At 43.7% G+C, this 18,368-nt stretch overlaps 1 protein-coding gene across 1 annotated transcript in view; it reads left to right on the top strand.

Annotated features, from left to right (window-relative positions):
* Positions 1–18,368, top strand: part of FBN2 (fibrillin 2) — a 260,207-nt gene that overhangs the window by 180,934 nt on the left and 60,905 nt on the right. Inside the window, exons 26-34 of the mRNA XM_043586875.1 lie at positions 5,573–5,701; positions 6,478–6,603; positions 9,394–9,519; positions 9,996–10,118; positions 10,280–10,405; positions 10,725–10,850; positions 12,429–12,551; positions 15,232–15,354; positions 17,035–17,160. Coding sequence (XP_043442810.1) covers positions 5,573–5,701; positions 6,478–6,603; positions 9,394–9,519; positions 9,996–10,118; positions 10,280–10,405; positions 10,725–10,850; positions 12,429–12,551; positions 15,232–15,354; positions 17,035–17,160 — 1,128 coding nt within the window. The remainder of the gene's footprint in view (positions 1–5,572; positions 5,702–6,477; positions 6,604–9,393; positions 9,520–9,995; positions 10,119–10,279; positions 10,406–10,724; positions 10,851–12,428; positions 12,552–15,231; positions 15,355–17,034; positions 17,161–18,368) is intronic.

Genomic DNA, 18,368 nt, shown 5'->3' with positions numbered 1-18,368 from the left:
CTCACGCATCTGCCTTCAACAGGTCTCAGTGACGCTGTTCACCTCTCATGCCTCTGAGTCTCTGCTCTACTTTTTTTAAGTTTATTTATTTTTGAGGGGGAAAGAGAGAGAGAGAAAGGTAGAGAGGAAGGGGCAGAAAGAGAAGGAGAGAGGGAATCCCAAGCTGGCTTTGTGCTGTCAGCACAGAGCCTGACGTGGGGCTGGATCCCACCACCTTGAGGTCATGACCTGAGCTGAAATTAAGAGTCGGATGCTTCACCGACGAGCCCTTCTCTGCTCCACTTCTTTTTTTTTTTTTTTAACTATTTATTTATTTATTTATTTATTTATTTTTATGAAATTTATTGACAGATTGGTTTCCATACAACACCCAGTGCTCATCCCAAAAGGTGCCCTCCTCAATACCCATCACCCACCCTCTCCTCCCTCCCACCCCCCATCAACCCTCAGTTTGTTCTCAGTTTTTAACAGTCTCTTATGCTTTGGCTCTCTCCCATTCTAACCTCTTTTTTTTTTTTCCTTCCCCTCCCCCATGGGTTCCTGTTAAGTTTCTCAGGATCCACATAAGAGTGAAACCATATGGTATCTGTCTTTCTCTTTATGGCTTATTTCACTTAGCATCACACTCTCCAGTTCCATCCACGTTGCTACAAAAGGCCATATTTCATTTTTTCTCATTGCCACGTAATATTCCATTGTGTATATAAACCACAATTTCTTTATCCATTCATCAGTTGATGGACATTTAGGCTCTTTCCATAATTTGGCTATTGTTGAGAGTGCTGCTATGAACATTGGGGTACAAGTGGCCCTATGCATCAGTACTCCTGTATCCCTTGGATAAATTCCTAGCAGTGCTATTGCTGGTTCATAGGGTAGGTCTATTTTTAATTTTCTGAGGAACCTCCACACTGCTTTCCAGAGCGGCTGCACCAATTTGCATTCCCACCAACAGTGCAAGAGGGTTCCCGTTTCTCCACATCCTCTCCAGCATCTATAGTCTCCTGATTTGTTCATTTTGGCCACTCTGACTGGCGTGAGGTGATACCTGAGTGTGGTTTTGATTTGTATTTCCCTGATAAGGAGCGACGCTGAACATCTTTTCATGTGCCTGTTGGCCATCCGGATGTCTTCTTTAGAGAAGTGTCTATTCATGTTTTCTGCCCATTTCTTCACTGGGTCATTTGTTTTTCGGGTGTGGAGTTTGGTGAGCTCTTTATAGATTTTGGATACTAGCCCTTTGTCCGATATGTCATTTGCGAATATCTTTTCCCATTCCATTGGTTGCCTTTTAGTTTTGTTGGTTGTTTCCTTTGCTGTGCAGAAGCTTTTTATCTTCATAAGGTCCCAGTATTTCACTTTTGCTTTTAATTCCCTTGCCTTTGGGGATGTGTCGAGTAAGAGATTGCTACGGCTGAGGTCAGAGAGGTCTTTTCCTGCTTTCTCCTCTAAGGTTTTGATGGTTTCCTGTCTCACATTTAGGTCCTTTATCCATTTTGAGTTTATTTTTGTGAATGGTGTGGGAAAGTGGTCTAGTTTCAACCTTCTGCATGTTGCTGTCCAGTTCTCCCAGCACCATTTGTTAAAGAGGCTGTCTTTTTTCCATTGGATGTTCTTTCCTGCTTTGTCAAAGATGAGTTGGCCATACGTTTGTGGGTCTAGTTCTGGGGTTTCTATTCTATTCCATTGGTCTATGTGTCTGTTTTTGTGCCAATACCATGCTGTCTTGATGATGACAGCTTTGTAGTAGATTCTCTGCTCCACTTCTGAACCTCTTCTGGTCCACACACTCTCTCAGATGCCTGCTCACTGCCTTTCTTCTCCCTGGACATCCACTCCTGTGGCCAGAACCCTTCCTGCAGGCACCTCTCTGTGGAAGTGACATTGCCTCTTCCACAGTTTTCCACTCCTCCCTGTTCCTTCCCCTCTGCTGCTCCTGCTCCAGCCCTGGTCAGCAGGCTCCCTCCCCTCTCTGCAGTGAATTGCCCTCTTTCCTTTTGCTTTCCCTGGACCTGAGAACAATCACACCGTTTCCCCTGCCATCTTTTCTCTCATGCTGCCACCCTGTGTCTCAGCATTTATCTCTCATGTCTGTCTCCCGAAGAGCCCATGTAATTTTGTCTTTTGCTGTCCCTCATTCAGGCACATGTACGTTCTCTCACGAAACACCTTCATGGAGTTGAAAAAAATCTCTTTCTATTGGTGCATATTCTCCATGACTTCTCTGCTTGGCCACATCCCTTCCTTGATTTTCTTCTGTCTTGGTCTCCATGGTACCTCCCCGTCTTGATCATCCTCCTGTGCCTATGACGATTCTCCTTGCCCTTGCCAATTTCTAGAGTCCTCTGCCTCTCACAGCTGCACGTGCACCATGCCTGTGCAGACGGGCTCTGCCGAGCTGACTCCGCTGTGTGAGCACTGTCCTCTGTGCTGGCCGAGTGCCATGCCACACGTACACCTGCCGTCCTGCAGCCCCTCTTCTCTTCAGCCCCCTTTTGTCCCTCCCCCACACCCCCCTCCCTCGGGGCTTCCTCGCATATGGCAATAGCATCACTCACTCAGAATGGGGCCTCAGACTTAATTTTGACCTCTCCCTATGTTGGACAAGGGAAGAAGTTACATGTAATCTTCCATCACAGGAGTTGGTTCAAGACTTTCTACAAGACTATTGCAGGCGCAGGCCCAGCTCTGGGGAAACAGAGCAGAGATTCATGTGCAGGAAGTTCACTAGGGATTGCTCTTGGGCTCAGCATCTAGGGGAGGGAGGGGAAGAACGCAGGAGTGAGAAGCAGGGGCTGCTGGGCGGCCATCAGGCCCCGCGTGGTCCTCCGCCCATCCCACAGGAAGCACTGTACCTAGGCTGGCCCATCAGAACAGTCGTGGGTTAGGGCAGAGGGCCTAGGCGTTTATGGACCTGCGTGGTCAGTCTTTGGATACATCTGCCCAGAGAAAAGGGTGTGACTGCAAGGAAGGGTCCTCTTAGCTAAGGCATTTCCTAAAGATAGTTTACATCTCAGGACTTTGTGCCCCCCGCACCCCCAGGAGTAGAAGGGAAAAGGCAAATAGTAAGTCCTTCCTTCCTGAAGGGGGAACCGGGCAACACCTGGCAGTATTCACTGCATCGCAGATTTTTCCATCGTCTTCCATCCCATTGATTGCCCAGTCTGATCTTTCATGTTCAACAATGACCATGTGTTACTCCCCACAAAGCAACTTTCAGCGACTCCCATGATCTGAAACCTGGGTAAAGACCGTGTTTTTCCCATTCTGACTCCCCTTCTTCTCTCTGGTGTGACATTAGCCCAGTCTTACTGAAACTCACCTTCTTTAACTGTGTGAGAAACAGGTTTGTTGGTCACACTTCATTGTGGTGGTGTATAATGTGAAGGGACAGTGGGACATTGTTGGTTGCCATTCTTCACGGCATATAAAGCCCATCTTTTTGGGGCACCTGGGTGGCTCAGTTGGTTGAGCATCTGACTTCAGCCCAGGTCATGATCCTGCGGTTCATGGGTTCGAACCTGATGTCGGGCTCTGTGCTGATGGATCAGAGCCTGGAGCCTGCTTCACATTCTGTGTCTCCCTCTCTCTCTGTCCCTCCCCAACTCTGTCTCTCTGTCTCCCAAAAAAAAAACATTAAAAAAAATTTTTTAAGCCCATCTTCTTTTGGCATCCTCAGTAATCACACCTGTCCTCCCTGTCCTTGCATTAATTTTTAACCTGTATGATCCCGCCACTCTGAAATGCATTATTTTTTTTCACCGGTGCACTTTATCTCTTTTCTTTCCATTGATGCCACTTCTTTAACGTTAGAATTTCTATACAAGCTTCAAGGATGAGAATTTCTATACAAGCTTCAAAGCCACCTCCCCCAAAATACCAATTTTTAGCAGAGAACATAGATACAGTGCTCTGTATAATTCTCATGAGACAGGCCCTGTTCTCAGCACTTGGCAAATAGTGATTCACTTAATCCTCCCAGGTGGGTTGTGCTCTACTCCCCATTTTACAGCGATGGAGATTGAGGCACAGAGAAATGAAATGATTTTCCCAAGCCTCTTCATCTGGTAGGTGATAAAACTAGCACTGGTACCTAGGTATCTGGTTCTGGAGTCCACACTCTACACCACTGTCCAGCTCTTACCACATCACAGCTGCCAAAACATGCCCCTCCTCTGCCGACAAGTTTATTCCATGTTCTTCATGTGGTTCTAGCTGTCAGTTTCTAGATCCTGATAGACTGTAAGAGAATTAAGATGCATATCGTTAACTGTCTAATTGAATCACTGAATTTTGTGAAGAATTTTGTTTAAGGAGCATCTGGGTGGCTCAGTCGGTTAAGCTTCTGATTCCTTGATTTCGACTCAGGTCATGATCTCACAGTTGAGATCGGAGCCCCACATAGGGCTCTGAGTCGGAGCCCCACATAGGGCTCTGCGCTGAACCTCCCTCTCTTTCTGCCTCTCCCCTGCTTTCATTCTGTCCCCCCCCCCCTCTCTCTCTCAAAATAAACTTAAAAAAAAGAATTTTGTTTACAAGGAAGTACTTATATATTTTTTTTCAGTATTGCCTGCAATTAGGGAAATAGAGAAAGCCCCAGTGCCGAGAGAAAGCCTCTGACTTTCTGAGACTGAGACACCCCCGAGAGAGCATGTACAAGTTATCACTGGTAAATCTTGTGATAGAAAAGCTTCAGAATTAAAATTCCTCCAAGTAGATGCCAGCAAAAGCATTTTTTCCTAAAAACATACTTGTGACCAAAAAATTTTTAAGTACGTCATGTTTTCTCAATTATATTTTATAGACATGACTTCTCTATTAAAAAATGTCAGTGATAGGCATGGGATATTTCTCAGAAAATCTTTTTGATCATGTAAACACCGCTGTTGAAGATTCTTATTTACTCTAGTACGTAAAGAGCAACAAGCACAAATATATTTTATTTTTATTTTGAAAAGTGTATCAGTTGCCTCTTCACATCTGAATGTGACCAAAAAAACATATGCTGGGGCATAGTTCACGGCCCTGCCATGTGTGTGTGCTCTCTGGCTCAAGGTTCGTTGGCCACGTCTGCCTCGGAGGCCGGCTGGGTGCTCTGTGGTCGCCAGCCACCCCTGCTCACAGGCAGCAGCCCCAACATACTCTCACCGCGGTGGGCGAGGGCTAGTGTCTCAGAACCATCACACTGTCACTTGGCACCCGGGACTTCAGTCCAGGTGCCCACTGCTTCCTCACGTGCCGCCTGCCTTATCTGGCTCATACTGCTCGTACTGTTAACCGCATCCAAGCCACAAAGAGAAATCCACAATTCCAGAGTTCTCACAGGCAAAGAGGCACCACCTGCCTGTTGGCTGTGACAGTTTTGACAGTTGGGGAAAGGAATGTGCCTAAGTCCCTGTTGGCTGCTAGCCGACCTCCTGCAAACATACCCACGTACTGCCGGCCCCTGACTTCTCCAGCCTCTCCAATGTGCCACACCTTCCCTGGGAAGGCTGCACCTGTCTCCCTGTTCTTGAATACCTGCTCATCTCCTGCAATTATTTTTTAATTTCTTTTAACCCCTGTGCATTAGACATTGATGAGTGCAGGATTTCTCCCGACCTCTGTGGAAGTGGAATCTGTGTCAACACGCCTGGCAGCTTTGAGTGTGAGTGTTTCGAAGGCTACGAAAGTGGGTTCATGATGATGAAGAACTGCATGGGTAAGTGTGCCTAAGTTCTTCGCCCTGCAGCCTTGAAACCAGATAGCTCGACCTTGGCTGGGCTCAGAGCTGCTAACAGCGCGCTTGGCAAGGGGCTGTGGTGAGAGAGAGAACAGATTTAAATGTCAGACAGGAAATCTGCTCCTAGATAACTCTTGGGGAGCCCCAACCTCTTGGCGCCTTAGCGGCAGTGAGACTGGGTTCTGTTTATTCATAGAATCTAAAACCAACACAGACTAACTGCTCACAAGGGATTCATTTAACACACATGACGCTGTGTGGTGACCCCAGGTTTATATTCAGCCATGCAAATCCCGTGTTATTTTCTTTATTTGTGTGTTATTACAAACTCCCTTGGTACCGCCTACCTTTTGGCCCGCTGTTTAATATTGCGTGACTCACGGGACTCCCCCACACGGGACGCAGAAGGTGATCAGCCTATGATTTTTCTTTTAGTTTTATTACTGATAATGGATGGCGACGTACGGTATCTGGAGTTTAGGGTGATATGAAACAAATTGTTTATCTTTTATGAGCATGCTTGCTTCATACAAGTAAGTTCGTTGATAACTCGCTCTTTAAGAATAAAACTTAACCATTTACTTACTGGTACTAGAAAAAGTGAGGGGAGCGTTACTGCATCTCCTTTTAAAGCCGTGTCTTAATTACATTTGAGTCACACTTAACTCGAATAATAATTCTTTTTCTCCCATGCTGTGTGCGCGACTGTTTTTCCCTCAGAGTTCTTTAATGGATCTCACGTTTTTACCTTTCAGACATTGACGAATGTGAACGTAACCCTCTCCTTTGTAGGGGTGGCACCTGTGTGAACACGGAGGGCAGCTTTCAGTGTGACTGCCCACTGGGACACGAGCTGTCACCGTCACGTGAGGATTGTGTGGGTGAGTCTGTCTCCACAAGCACATAAGCCAACCCAGCTCACTTGGTACTAAGATAGTAAAGATCAGGGGTCAAGTCTAACGCGTTGTCTGCGGCACGTGAAATCTTAGCTGGTTAAAAGTTGAAACTTCAGAGCCTCTCCATTGTATCTTTAGAGAGCGCTTCAGTGACACAAAGAGGCCAGCGTTGTCCTGGTTACCCCCATTTTCATTATAAGTGCACTTGAAAGTATCTTGCATGAGGGACCCCGTGGAAGGCCACGTGATTGCCTCCTCCAGGGAGGACAAAATAGCAAAGCGGTTGTCGGAAGGGCCTCTCCCTGGTTGTTCACCTGTGCATCCACCTGTCGTCCAGTCAGCAGAGTCCACCCCCCATGTCTGTCGTCATGGTGTCTGCTCCTGTGTGTGTGTGAACACAAGAGCTCTCTCCTCCCCGTCTTCTCACAGAAAGCTGAGGGGCAGGGGTGATGTGAGAATGCCAGTGGCTGGTCTTGGAGCTTTGCAGCCTACTGCTTTTTTTGAGTATACAGAGGCCTCTGGGCTTACCGGGCTATAGATACTGGCTTTAAAACCTTCATGTAGCCAGGAAGCATTTTCTTCACCAAAAATCTTTCTTGCAAGTATAAGCAAATAAAATGGTTTAAAACAGACCAGACTGCACAGCCCCATTTCAAAACGTAATTTGAGCACATCTTTCCTCTACACATTTATTTATTCATAAATCATATATGTATCGCTTTGCTAATATATTAGGCGAATCTTAAATCATACACTAAACAGACATTTTTATAGGTGAATGTAAAAAGTTAAAAAAAAAATTTTTTTAATGTTTATTTATTTTTGAGAGAGACATAGAATGTGAGTGGGTTAGGGGCAGAGAGAGAGGGAGACACAGAATCCAAAGCGGGCTCCAGGCCCTTAGCTGTCAGCACGGAGCCCGATGCGGGGCTGGAACTCACAGTGTGAGATCATGACCCGAGCTGAAGTCGGACACTTAACCGACTAAGCCACCCAGGAGCCCCAAGAATTTAAAAAGTTTTAAATATTTTTATTTCATTTTAATGGTGGTACTAAAATTTTTTAAAACATGATTACGGGAATATTTGTTCATCATTGTGATGCAGTGAATCAGAGATCTGTTTCTGTGTTCAGTTTATTTTGTTAGTTTTTGTGGATCCTATAGCTGGAAAAAGTACCCCTCAAGGGAATATTGTATAATATAAGATGCATATTTTTGCACACTTAATAAAACATGCATTTAATGATCATAGATTTAAATCCATATGTCACATAGTCTTCTTGGTGATTTTGAGGATTTGGAACGAAGGTCTTGTTTTACCTCATTGTATTGTCATTATTTTTACCTTATATTGTGTGTCACAAGCAGTTTGTATGAGGAAATCTTCCATTCTATCATTTTTCTTGCTGTTCTCTTACAACTGCATTAATAGTAATACTTTATTCCACAGACGTTTGCAGAAGTTTTTATTAGGCGCCTGTGTTTCCTATAAGGGTTAGTTTATTTTAAAGTAGGTGATACAGATCCACCTATGAAGGCACACTAAACACACAAACTAGTGAGGGCCCTGGTATCAGCCTCTGTGACTTGTGGGATCAGCCATCTTCCCTCGGGATACTTGACATCATTGAGGCTCCTCTTGGCCATCTAATAAAGAGCAGGTGAGCATGCCAGTGTAAATTCGTATATTAAATATTAGTAACTTTTATGTCTGGCATGTGCTAAACGTACATGGTCCAACATTCACTATCCACATGTGGCCACTTAAATTTAATTAAAATTTGGTAACATGAAAAATTCAATTCCTGGTGCACCCGGCTGGCTCAATCAGTTTTGATCTTGGGGTCGTGAGTTCAAGCCCCACAGGGGGCGAAGAGCTTACTTTTAAAAAATTAAATTAAAATTAAATTGAAAAAATGAATTTCATTCATTCTGTTCATGTTTGAAATGCTCTATAGCAGATACATATTGGGATAGCAGAGATACAGAGTTTTACTTACAGTGCAGTTTTAGATAGAAATAATAGAAATGTAGATTCCAGCATCTTCTTTGAACACCCCAGGAAATCATCTTACTTCCCCCTGAAGAACACAAACCCCATGGGGTGCCTGGGTGGTTCAGCAGGTTGGGTGTTTGACTTCGGCTCAGGTCATGATCTCACAGTTCGTGAGTTTGAACCCTGAATCAGGCTCTGTACTGACAGCTCAGAGCCTGGAGCCTGCTTCAGATCCTCTGCCTCCTCTCTCTGCCCTTCCCCCACTCATTCTCCCTCTCTCTCTCCCTGTCTCTCTGTCTACCTCTCTCTCTCTCTCTCTTTCTCTCTCTCTCTTTCTTTCTCTCTCTCTCTCAAAAATAAATAAACATTGGAGCACCTGGGTGCCTCACCTAGTTGAGCATCTGACTTTGGCTCAGATAACAATTTCACAGCTGATGGGTTCGAGCCCAGCCTCGGGCTCTGGGCTGACAGCTCAGAGCCTGGAGCCTGCTTCAGATTCTGTGTCCTTCTCTTGCTCTGTCCCTCCCCTGCTCACACAGACTCTCTCTCTCTCTCTCTCTCTCTCTCTCTCTCTCTCTCTCTCTCGATCTCTCTCAAGAATAAACATTAAGAAAATTTAAAAAAATAAACAAACATTAAAATATTTTTAAATAAAAATTACAACAACAAAAAAAGAACACACACCCCTTTGGAGACCGATGCTTCCATGCAACATTTCTTGATACTTTTAAGTGATGTGGTTATTGCAAAAACATTAATTCTGTGTATCTTTTTACAGATATAAATGAATGCTCCCTGAGTGACAATCTCTGTAGAAATGGAAAGTGTGTGAACATGATTGGAACCTATCAGTGTTCCTGTAACCCCGGATACCAGGCCACACCAGACCGACAGGGCTGTACAGGTGCGGGTCAGCCAAGTGGGTCTGGAACTTGTATTTTCCAGATCAGCCTAGGACAGCTCTGGCACTGAATATATTGTAATGAAGCCAGTGGAAGTTCTATGTCCTAAACGTGAATCTAAGCATGGGGACCGGTCTGTAAGATGCCATTGTCTTTATGGCTTTGCAGAGGAATCCCTGGTTTTATCACAGAAAACACCATTAATTCCATAGCTACAGTATTTCTGAGTTCTTTAATCTTAGGCTACTGGGGCTAAAGGCCAAATGGAATGATGTCCGAAAGGAAGTAGAAAGAGCTAAGAAAGACCAATGGTAAAATAATAAACCAACACAGTAATGGGGAGAAAACTCCAAAGCCATTTAAGCATTATCTGTTTAAAGAGAAGAAGAAAAATTCCCTGTCTTTTTTTTTCTTTCTTTTTTTTTGTTTAAGGAAGTAGACTTGACAGAGTAATGTGGTTGCAATGTTGTTTTCACAGATATTGACGAATGTATGATCATGAATGGAGGCTGTGACACCCGGTGCACTAATTCAGAAGGCAGCTATGAGTGCAGCTGCAGCGAGGGGTATGCCCTGATGCCAGATGGGAGGTCCTGCGCAGGTACAGAAAGGAAAATATGGAGGCTTTGTACAGCTCATTGATTTTATCTTACAAATCTCACTCCAGGCACTTTGACTGGATCTGGATGGGGAAAAAAATATATATGTGAGCTTAATAAAAGTCTTTCTTGTTTTTATTTAATGCCAATTTTCTGTCATCAGATATTGACGAATGTGAAAATAATCCTGATATCTGTGATGGGGGCCAGTGTACCAACATTCCTGGAGAGTATCGCTGTCTCTGCTATGATGGCTTCATGGCTTCAATGGACATGAAAACATGCATTGGTGGGTACCATAAAAATGGGATAAATCCCATGCACACATTTGCACGCACACACGTGCACATTTGTGCACACGCAAACATGTGAGGGAACGGTTTTTTCAGTTATTTTAAAATTCAAGCCACCCTATTTACAAGATGCGAAAGCTGAAATGGAAGAATTATTTGGAAATAATTTTAGAAAATAATACTGTGTCTTGCACATAGATTACATTTTAGCTTTTATCTCTTTATTTCAATATTACGCTCTTCAGTATAAAAGAGAGCTTTTGAATTCCTCGGATGAACAAATACTAACCGAAGTACTGAAAATATGTTTTCTAGATGTGAATGAGTGTGAGTTGAACTCAAACATCTGCATGTTTGGGGAGTGTGAGAACACCAAGGGATCCTTCATTTGCCACTGTCAGCTGGGTTATTCTGTGAAGAAGGGGACCACAGGATGCACAGGTAGGTCTCAAACTTATACCCTCTTGTGCTCTGGCTCCTCCTGTTTCAGAGGCCAACTTGACCATCATTTGTCCCTTTGCCTCTGTTGGACCATGACGGCACCAGGTCATGACTGGGTCATGAGCACCTGCCCCAGGGCATGTGTGATGACGGGTTTGTGTCCTCTCTGGTCACACACGAAGTGGGGGTGTGGGCCTGCATTCTAGTCCCGGGCATCGCCCACATGGCTGTTTGCTCTTGCAGCATCATTCAGTTTCGTAGGAGGAGTGTGGCCCAGACACTTGTCAGGACATAGCACCACGGACCATCCCAGTCGCTTGTTTTTGCAATTCTTCTAACTGGACAAAAATTCATGTGGATTTCTGGTTACACCCTCTTCCTTCCTTCTGCACCATCCTTTCCTCTCTTTTTACCTCTTCTCTTTCTGTTTGCTTTTGCCCTCTCTTCCCTTAGCCCCAGTTGACTTTCCCTCTTCTCTTTTCACTTTCTGTCTTTGCTCACCTCATGCACTTTATCTCTTGCTTCCTTTCTCTGTGAAATATGTTTTGGCCTTCTGCATAAAATGGGCGAGGAAGTCCCAAGTCAGTGCTTTGGACTAGGCCTTCCCCATTGTTCAGTTTAAGACCCTTGTCAGGCATTTTGCTCAAGGCAGGTGGTGGGTGGCTTGGACTGCAGCCTGGCTCTTAAGCTGACACCTCCAGGAACAGGTGAGCAAGGAAGACGGGGTGCTCTGGGTGTTCAGTGCTATGAAGGTCGATGCAAAGCCAATAGTTCTGTGTGCGTGTGTGTGTGTGTGTGTGTGTGTGTGTGTATTTACATGTGTGATTTTAGCATCTACAACATGTAATCATTGAGCTGGATAGAAAAGATTATTCTTTCTATTCTAGAAAGCTCTGAAGAACCAAAGCTACAGAGTTTATACACACAAATGTGTGTGTACACGTGCATAATATGTATACATTTATTTGTATGTATACATGTGTATGCGTGTGTATATACATACTGTTTATTTTCCGGATGGAATCTCCAGTGAATATTTTCACATATTTGCAAATAAATAGATGAATACACACTAAAATGATAATTTTCAAAAATTCTATACTCTACTGTATTGATTCTAAAAATGACAGGAATGCACTATTATTTTAAAAGTCAGGCTTCTTTTAATCTTTATGAAACACATGTAACAAATATGAATAGGAAACAATAGGAGAGTCTCACTTTGGAAATATGATTTCTCCTGACATCTGTAACCATGCCTTCTGCATGGACTTTTGTCTGGGCCCAGGCAGCGACGTGGGGAGGGCCTGACACACATATCTGCCTGGGGGCAGTATCCCTGTCTTACCAGAAAATGGCTCTAGGAAAAGACCTCTTTGACTTGGACCATGAACTTCCGAATCTTGTTGGAGGCTACAAAAATTAAAAGTAAAAATGATGTTAATGTTTATTTTTTTTCTGTATCATTTTAGCTATTTCCATATTGACTTTAAAATGTTACCTGTGCAGAATTATACTTGGAAGTAGAATTAATTAGCCTTGTGTTTAATCTTCATCATATTAACTGTCGCTTCTCAGATGTGGACGAGTGTGAAATTGGTGCCCACAACTGTGACATGCATGCCTCCTGTCTCAACATCCCGGGAAGCTTCAGGTGTAGCTGCAGAGAAGGCTGGGTTGGAAATGGCATCAAATGTATTGGTGAGTTTGCAAACGTGAACATGCTTTGCTAAGGCACGCAATTCTTAGAGGCTCTTCTTTGCATGGTTGTTAGCCCACATACTGGTATAGGGGCATACTCTTCCTTTCCTGTGTTCTCTTGAAAATTCAAAGACTATCTTCAGTTGTAAGGTAATTCCTGCCTAAGAGTTTCTTTTATCCTTGGAATAAATTATCAAGCCATAGCAGTCTGCCTTGGCACTCTGCTTTTTAATGTGTTGTTGTTCGGTAAAAATTCTGTGACGTGTAGCCAGAAGTCCAAACAGATGGATGATGAAAAACGACTAATATGTTTTTCCAGTCTCAGAGAGCAATCAGTGAGACTTAGAACCCAGGGAAATACATGAAGGAAAGGAAAAGGTTTTATCAGATAACCTAAGTCTCTCTCTGCTGAATACCACCTTCTTAACAGAAAAGGGAATTCTTCTTCCAGAGAAAGCAAAAAGGTTTGCTGGATTCTCGGAGATCTGATTCAAAGAATCAGAGGAGATTGGAGAAGCATTTGCTGTTCTCTAGGTTTTATCAGGGCTGAACTGGAGTCTGATAAGCCTTTTGTAGCTGTGAGGCAGGGGGCTGGATGTCACCCTTGGTGTCGCACAAAGGACAGCTTCACATGCCCGGAGTTTGACATGCCTTCAGAACAAGGCATTTTTCCAACCGGTTAGAATTACCCAGGTCGACTTAAGATAGAAAATAAAACAAGCTGAACTGACCTCCCCAGGATTACTCCTTAAAACCTTAGAATTCCACAGTAAGCCTTAGATCTGTTAACAGTAACATCCACTAATTTGAATATACTGTGTTAGCCATTCAGTTGTTTTATACTTGCCAAATGTTTATGAACTGACTATGGAGGTACATGATCACACCTTCCGAATAACTGTGGTAAGTAACATTCTGTGATGGCATCATTCACTTCACTTGCTACCCACTCCTAGCCCAGCCATCACTCTGTCATTATTTGGACAGTCTTTCAGCCATATCCCCATGCCTGTTTTCTAGCCCCGTTGGCTACTGGCTCTCTCTCTTGTAGCCTCCATATTTTGTGCTTGTCCGTCCATCACTCTGGCCAACTATTGCAAAATACAGAAGATTTAACTGCTACTTCTACTCCAGAATATCATCCAAATTCATTATCTTCTTTCCATCTCCATCTCAGTCATCCCCCTACCCTCCCTTCCTCTGTCTCTGTCTGTCTGTCTGTCTCTCTCCTGGATGCCAAAAGAACCTGTTCTTATGTCTGCTCATTCATTCACTTGCTGGGCCCGTAATCTATTCTCCACATAGTAGCCAGAAAGACCTTATAAACCATGGATATGATCTCTTTAAAATTGGCATTTTTTAAAAAGTTTTTATTTATTTATTTTGAGAGAAGGAGAAAGAGAGAGAGAGAGAGAGAAAGCAGGGGAGGGGCAGAGAGAAAGAGGGAGGTAGAGAATCCCAGGCAGGCTCAACGCTGTCAGCATAGAACCTGACACAGGGCTTAAACTCACGAACTGGGAGATCATGACCTGAGCCCAAACCAAGAGTCAGACACTCAATTGACTGAGCCACCCACCTCTCCAATTGTCATTTTAATCATTGAATTTAGGACAAACTCTGGCTTCCTTCCCGTGGTTTACAGGACCCTACAGCATCTTCCCCGTACCTCTCGAGCTTCATCTTCCATCAGCCTAGCTCCTGCCTTGTGCTTTGTCACTCTGGCTTCCTTTCTCTAATTTTTTTTTAATCACATTAAGTTCTTTTCCTCCTCAGCATCTTTATAAGTGCTGTTCCCTTTGTAAGGAATACTTTTCCCTACCTCTGTGCAGCAGGCTGACTCTGACTCATCATTCAGGCCTGAAGTTAACCAAAAACTCTTCAATGGGACCTTCTTTGTTCCTACAATCCAAATTAGATGCCCCTTTTATTTTCTCCTTGCACTTTGTAACATTTCTTCGTGTCACCTAGAACATATTTAATGTAATTTAATTTCCTGTGTCTATTGTTTCTTAATGTTTATGTATTTTGAGAGAGAAGGAGAGAATGTGCGCACACGTGAGTGGGGGAGGGGCGGAGAGAGAGGGCGGGAGAGAGAATCCCAAGTAAGTAGGCTCTGCCCTGTCAGCACAGAGCTCAGTGCAGGGTTCAGTCTCACAAACTGTGAGATGGTGACCTAGCGGAAATGGAGAGTCGGATGATTAACTGTAGCATTTGTCATTTCTACTAGACTAGGCTCCGTGAGATCAAGAATCTGACCTTCGTTTCCTCATCTGTAAAAGGAACTGGAAAACTCTATGCTAATTTTCCCACTCGAAATTCAGTAATTGAGTTTAGAAATTGACCTGTTTTTCGTGATAAAGAAGCCAGCGATCACGTCTGTCCCCAGTGGAGTCCGAGAGAAATCTAGCACTGGTTTTCCTTTTAGCCATTAAAATTCTAGCTTATTGGGTGTCTCACAAATGCTTTTATTAGTCATTTTAGCCTCTGTTTGTAGAACAAACATTTTGGATTGTGGGTCTGAGCTCTTAGAGAATTAGAACTGTGACCTTCCAGGTAAGCAAAAACAAATCACATGTGTCCACTTTACATTTAAATTAAGACGAGTGAAAATCGTTCCACGTGTTTAGACGTTTCAGTTGCATTTCTGAACTCTGTTGCTCTGTTCCCTCGGCACACGCAGATCTGGACGAATGTTCGAACGGAACCCACCAGTGTAGCATCAATGCGCAGTGTGTTAACACCCCAGGCTCCTACCGATGTGCCTGCTCTGAAGGGTTCACTGGAGACGGCTTTACCTGTTCAGGTGGGTAAGAATCCTGAGGTGGGTCCTGGCAGAATTTTCATGGAACGTTCCATAAGCTTGCCATATTTGAAGGAAAGTATAGTTAAAGGGGGCCAAAATTCCCTGTCTGTTTTTACATCTTACATACAGGTGAATGTGTATCTTTGTCTTACACTTCACACCAAGGCCAGAACAGTTTTTCGATAATTCCATTTATTACTATCATATACTATTAATGACTATTAATTTATTGTAGTCGTCAATTTACACAGTAGTCAGAAATCCAAGCTGTCTCTGAATCCGAGCCCTTGGAATCAGATTTCACCTGTGCTGCTTACTGTTTTTGTCGCTGTAAGTAAATCATGGAACCTGTGTGGCCTTAATTTCCCCATTTTCAAACAGCTGCAGTAACCATAATAGGACCATTGTTTTTTGTTTTTTGTTTTCGCTAAATGAATGACATGTGGGAAAACTGTTCAGCATCTTAAGATACAGCATTATGTCCAGCCAGTGACGGCTATTTCACGTGCTTGTCAGAATCTCCGTTCGCCACATGGTATTGAAAGGAAGAAATGAAGTTAACACAAGTCAAGGATTTAGAAAAACACCTCGTAAGAGCTCAGTAAACATTACCTGCTGTTTAGCTGCTGTTCATTATGGATCCCTTGAGAATATAGCACCCACTTAAACTCCTGTGAATGACTGCTTTGTCTTGATGGACATAAAGTAGGAGACAGGTTTGCGGACATCAGTGTTCCTCAGCTGAATGTCAGTGCACACTTTAAGCCCCACGTTAAAAGACTTCTAGCTTTTTTCTTGTTTCTAATTATCGACATTGAGAACACAGACTTATCATTTTCCGTTGCTTTAAGAAAACACACTTATGTCATCTTTAAGGCTTTAATCCTTTAAACCTTGGCTTATTGCATCTTTCTGAACATTTCTCTGCACCGGGGGATGAAGGAAAGGGGCTGGCTTTGGTGTCAGGGTCGGGGACAGATTGGCTCCCCTGGGCTCCCACCCTGCAGCTGGCCTCTCCTAGCCTCAGGTTATTCCTCTTCTGACCTGCACAGAATTGGCGTACTGAAGGAAAGCATGTGAGGCAGGCAGCCAGCAGCTACCTGCCAGGTATGAGGCCCTGGGTCAACATTGCTTTCTGCCCTGCCCCCCTTTTTCCATTTTATAGAATTAAATAAATTGGCTTTCGGGTCTATGAATAATGTCCATTTGCATAATTAAGACAGAAGTATTGAATATAATCGTGGTGACAAGAAAGAGACTGTCCTCGTGCTACTTGAACAGCCCTTCTGTGCTTGAAACATACTTGATCTAGTGGAAAAACCGAGTTCATTTACTTGAAAACATAATGTTAGAATAGATACCACTTCAGGGTTCATTTCAATGTTCTTGGTCATCTGTCAGTGATGCCGGTGTCATACTGATGCATCACGTTGGCATTAGAGGGAACTGAGACAGATCTGGGCGACACCTGCCTCCTTCCTGTTAAAGATGTGGTGATTGAATGTTAGAGTGTAGGTTCAGCAGCTCTGTTATCAAGTCTTACCCTTGTTTAGGTGAATGTGATTAAGTGTCCTCTCCTGTTAACGAGCACCTGCTGAAGCCAGCAAAAGGGACTTAGCTGGGAAAAACCATGTCAAGACCTCGAGAACCTAATAGAGCTGTAATTTGCTTCTCCCACAGATGTCGATGAGTGCGCAGAAAACATAAATCTCTGTGAAAACGGACAGTGCCTCAACGTCCCGGGTGCATATCGCTGCGAGTGTGAGATGGGCTTCACTCCAGCCTCCGACAGCAGGTCCTGCCAAGGTGGGTCACTGCGATTCCAACTCATTTCCAAGTTGGATCAACTACAGCACACGAAACCGCAGAAAGGGCTGGAGTGGGCCCCACCTGGAAGCAGAATACACAGCACATGCTGCACATATAAAAGTCATTCGTTTAAGCATGGATTATTTTGCCGAATGAATAATGATGAAGGTGGCTTTCATCTCTTATGAAGTTTTCCTGGCCGAGAGCCAACACTTGGAAGTTTGGCTAGTTCCTTTTTTTTTTTTTTCTTTTTAACCATTTCTTTTTTTTTTGTTTTATTACTAAATGAATGACATGTGGAAAAACTATTCAGCTTTTTAAAAATATGATCTATCTACCCCAGTCACTGCTATTTAATGTTTGTCAAAACCGCAGTAGCTCCTTTTGGGCATTTACCTTCATGTTTCGGTCTGCTGTCTGTATGTCTGGGACTGGAAGGTCTCCTCAGGGATGCCTCAAGGCCTGCACCTTTTGCCTGAGAGCAACGTGTCCTTCCCCTCAGTGATGACATCATCCCCCTTTCCTAGAAATGAGACTGGGGACTAGTGTGATCGCTCTCCAAGAAAAAGAATTTGGATTTTCTCTTAAATTAGAGGCTTAAATTAGTTCACTGTATGTACAGTTTTGGGCTGTCACTGTGTTCTTTTGGAGTACATGAAAATACACGTGAGGAGAGGAAGAAGATGAAAAACAATGAGTGAATCAGAAGGCTTAGGAAAATTAGTGATTGGTAGAAAACGCTTAACAAAGTAACTCAGGCTAAGCGCTGGGCAAAGATTATAAAAGGAAACCAGATTACAGTTTTTCACTACACTCGTGTCTAATCAAATGACCAGAAATAGCAAATACACACACACACACACACACACACACACACACACACACACTTACACACACACACACACACACATACACACACACACCCCTCACCAGTAGCAACCAAACAAAACCCAATTATACCATCTAGAAATGGCTCAATTAGAGCCTGTCTCTGCCTCACTACCCGAAGTGGTGCTAAGGAAAGAAGGTGTGCCTAAAAGGTCACTCCATTTTCCATAAATGTCCACCAATTTTCAGAGACTCGGAAGAGGAGAACGAAGACTACCCCCTGGGGAAGATCGTACAAACTGAAAGCATTCATGCTTCCGTGTTGACCTGTTAGATTGAGCAGAGTCTAATGCATTTCATACAAGGTCACTGTAGAT

Source organism: Prionailurus bengalensis, chromosome A1, assembly GCF_016509475.1.
Source record: "Prionailurus bengalensis isolate Pbe53 chromosome A1, Fcat_Pben_1.1_paternal_pri, whole genome shotgun sequence".
NCBI lineage: Eukaryota > Metazoa > Chordata > Mammalia > Carnivora > Felidae > Prionailurus > Prionailurus bengalensis.
This window is presented reverse-complemented; position numbering and strand designations above follow the sequence as displayed.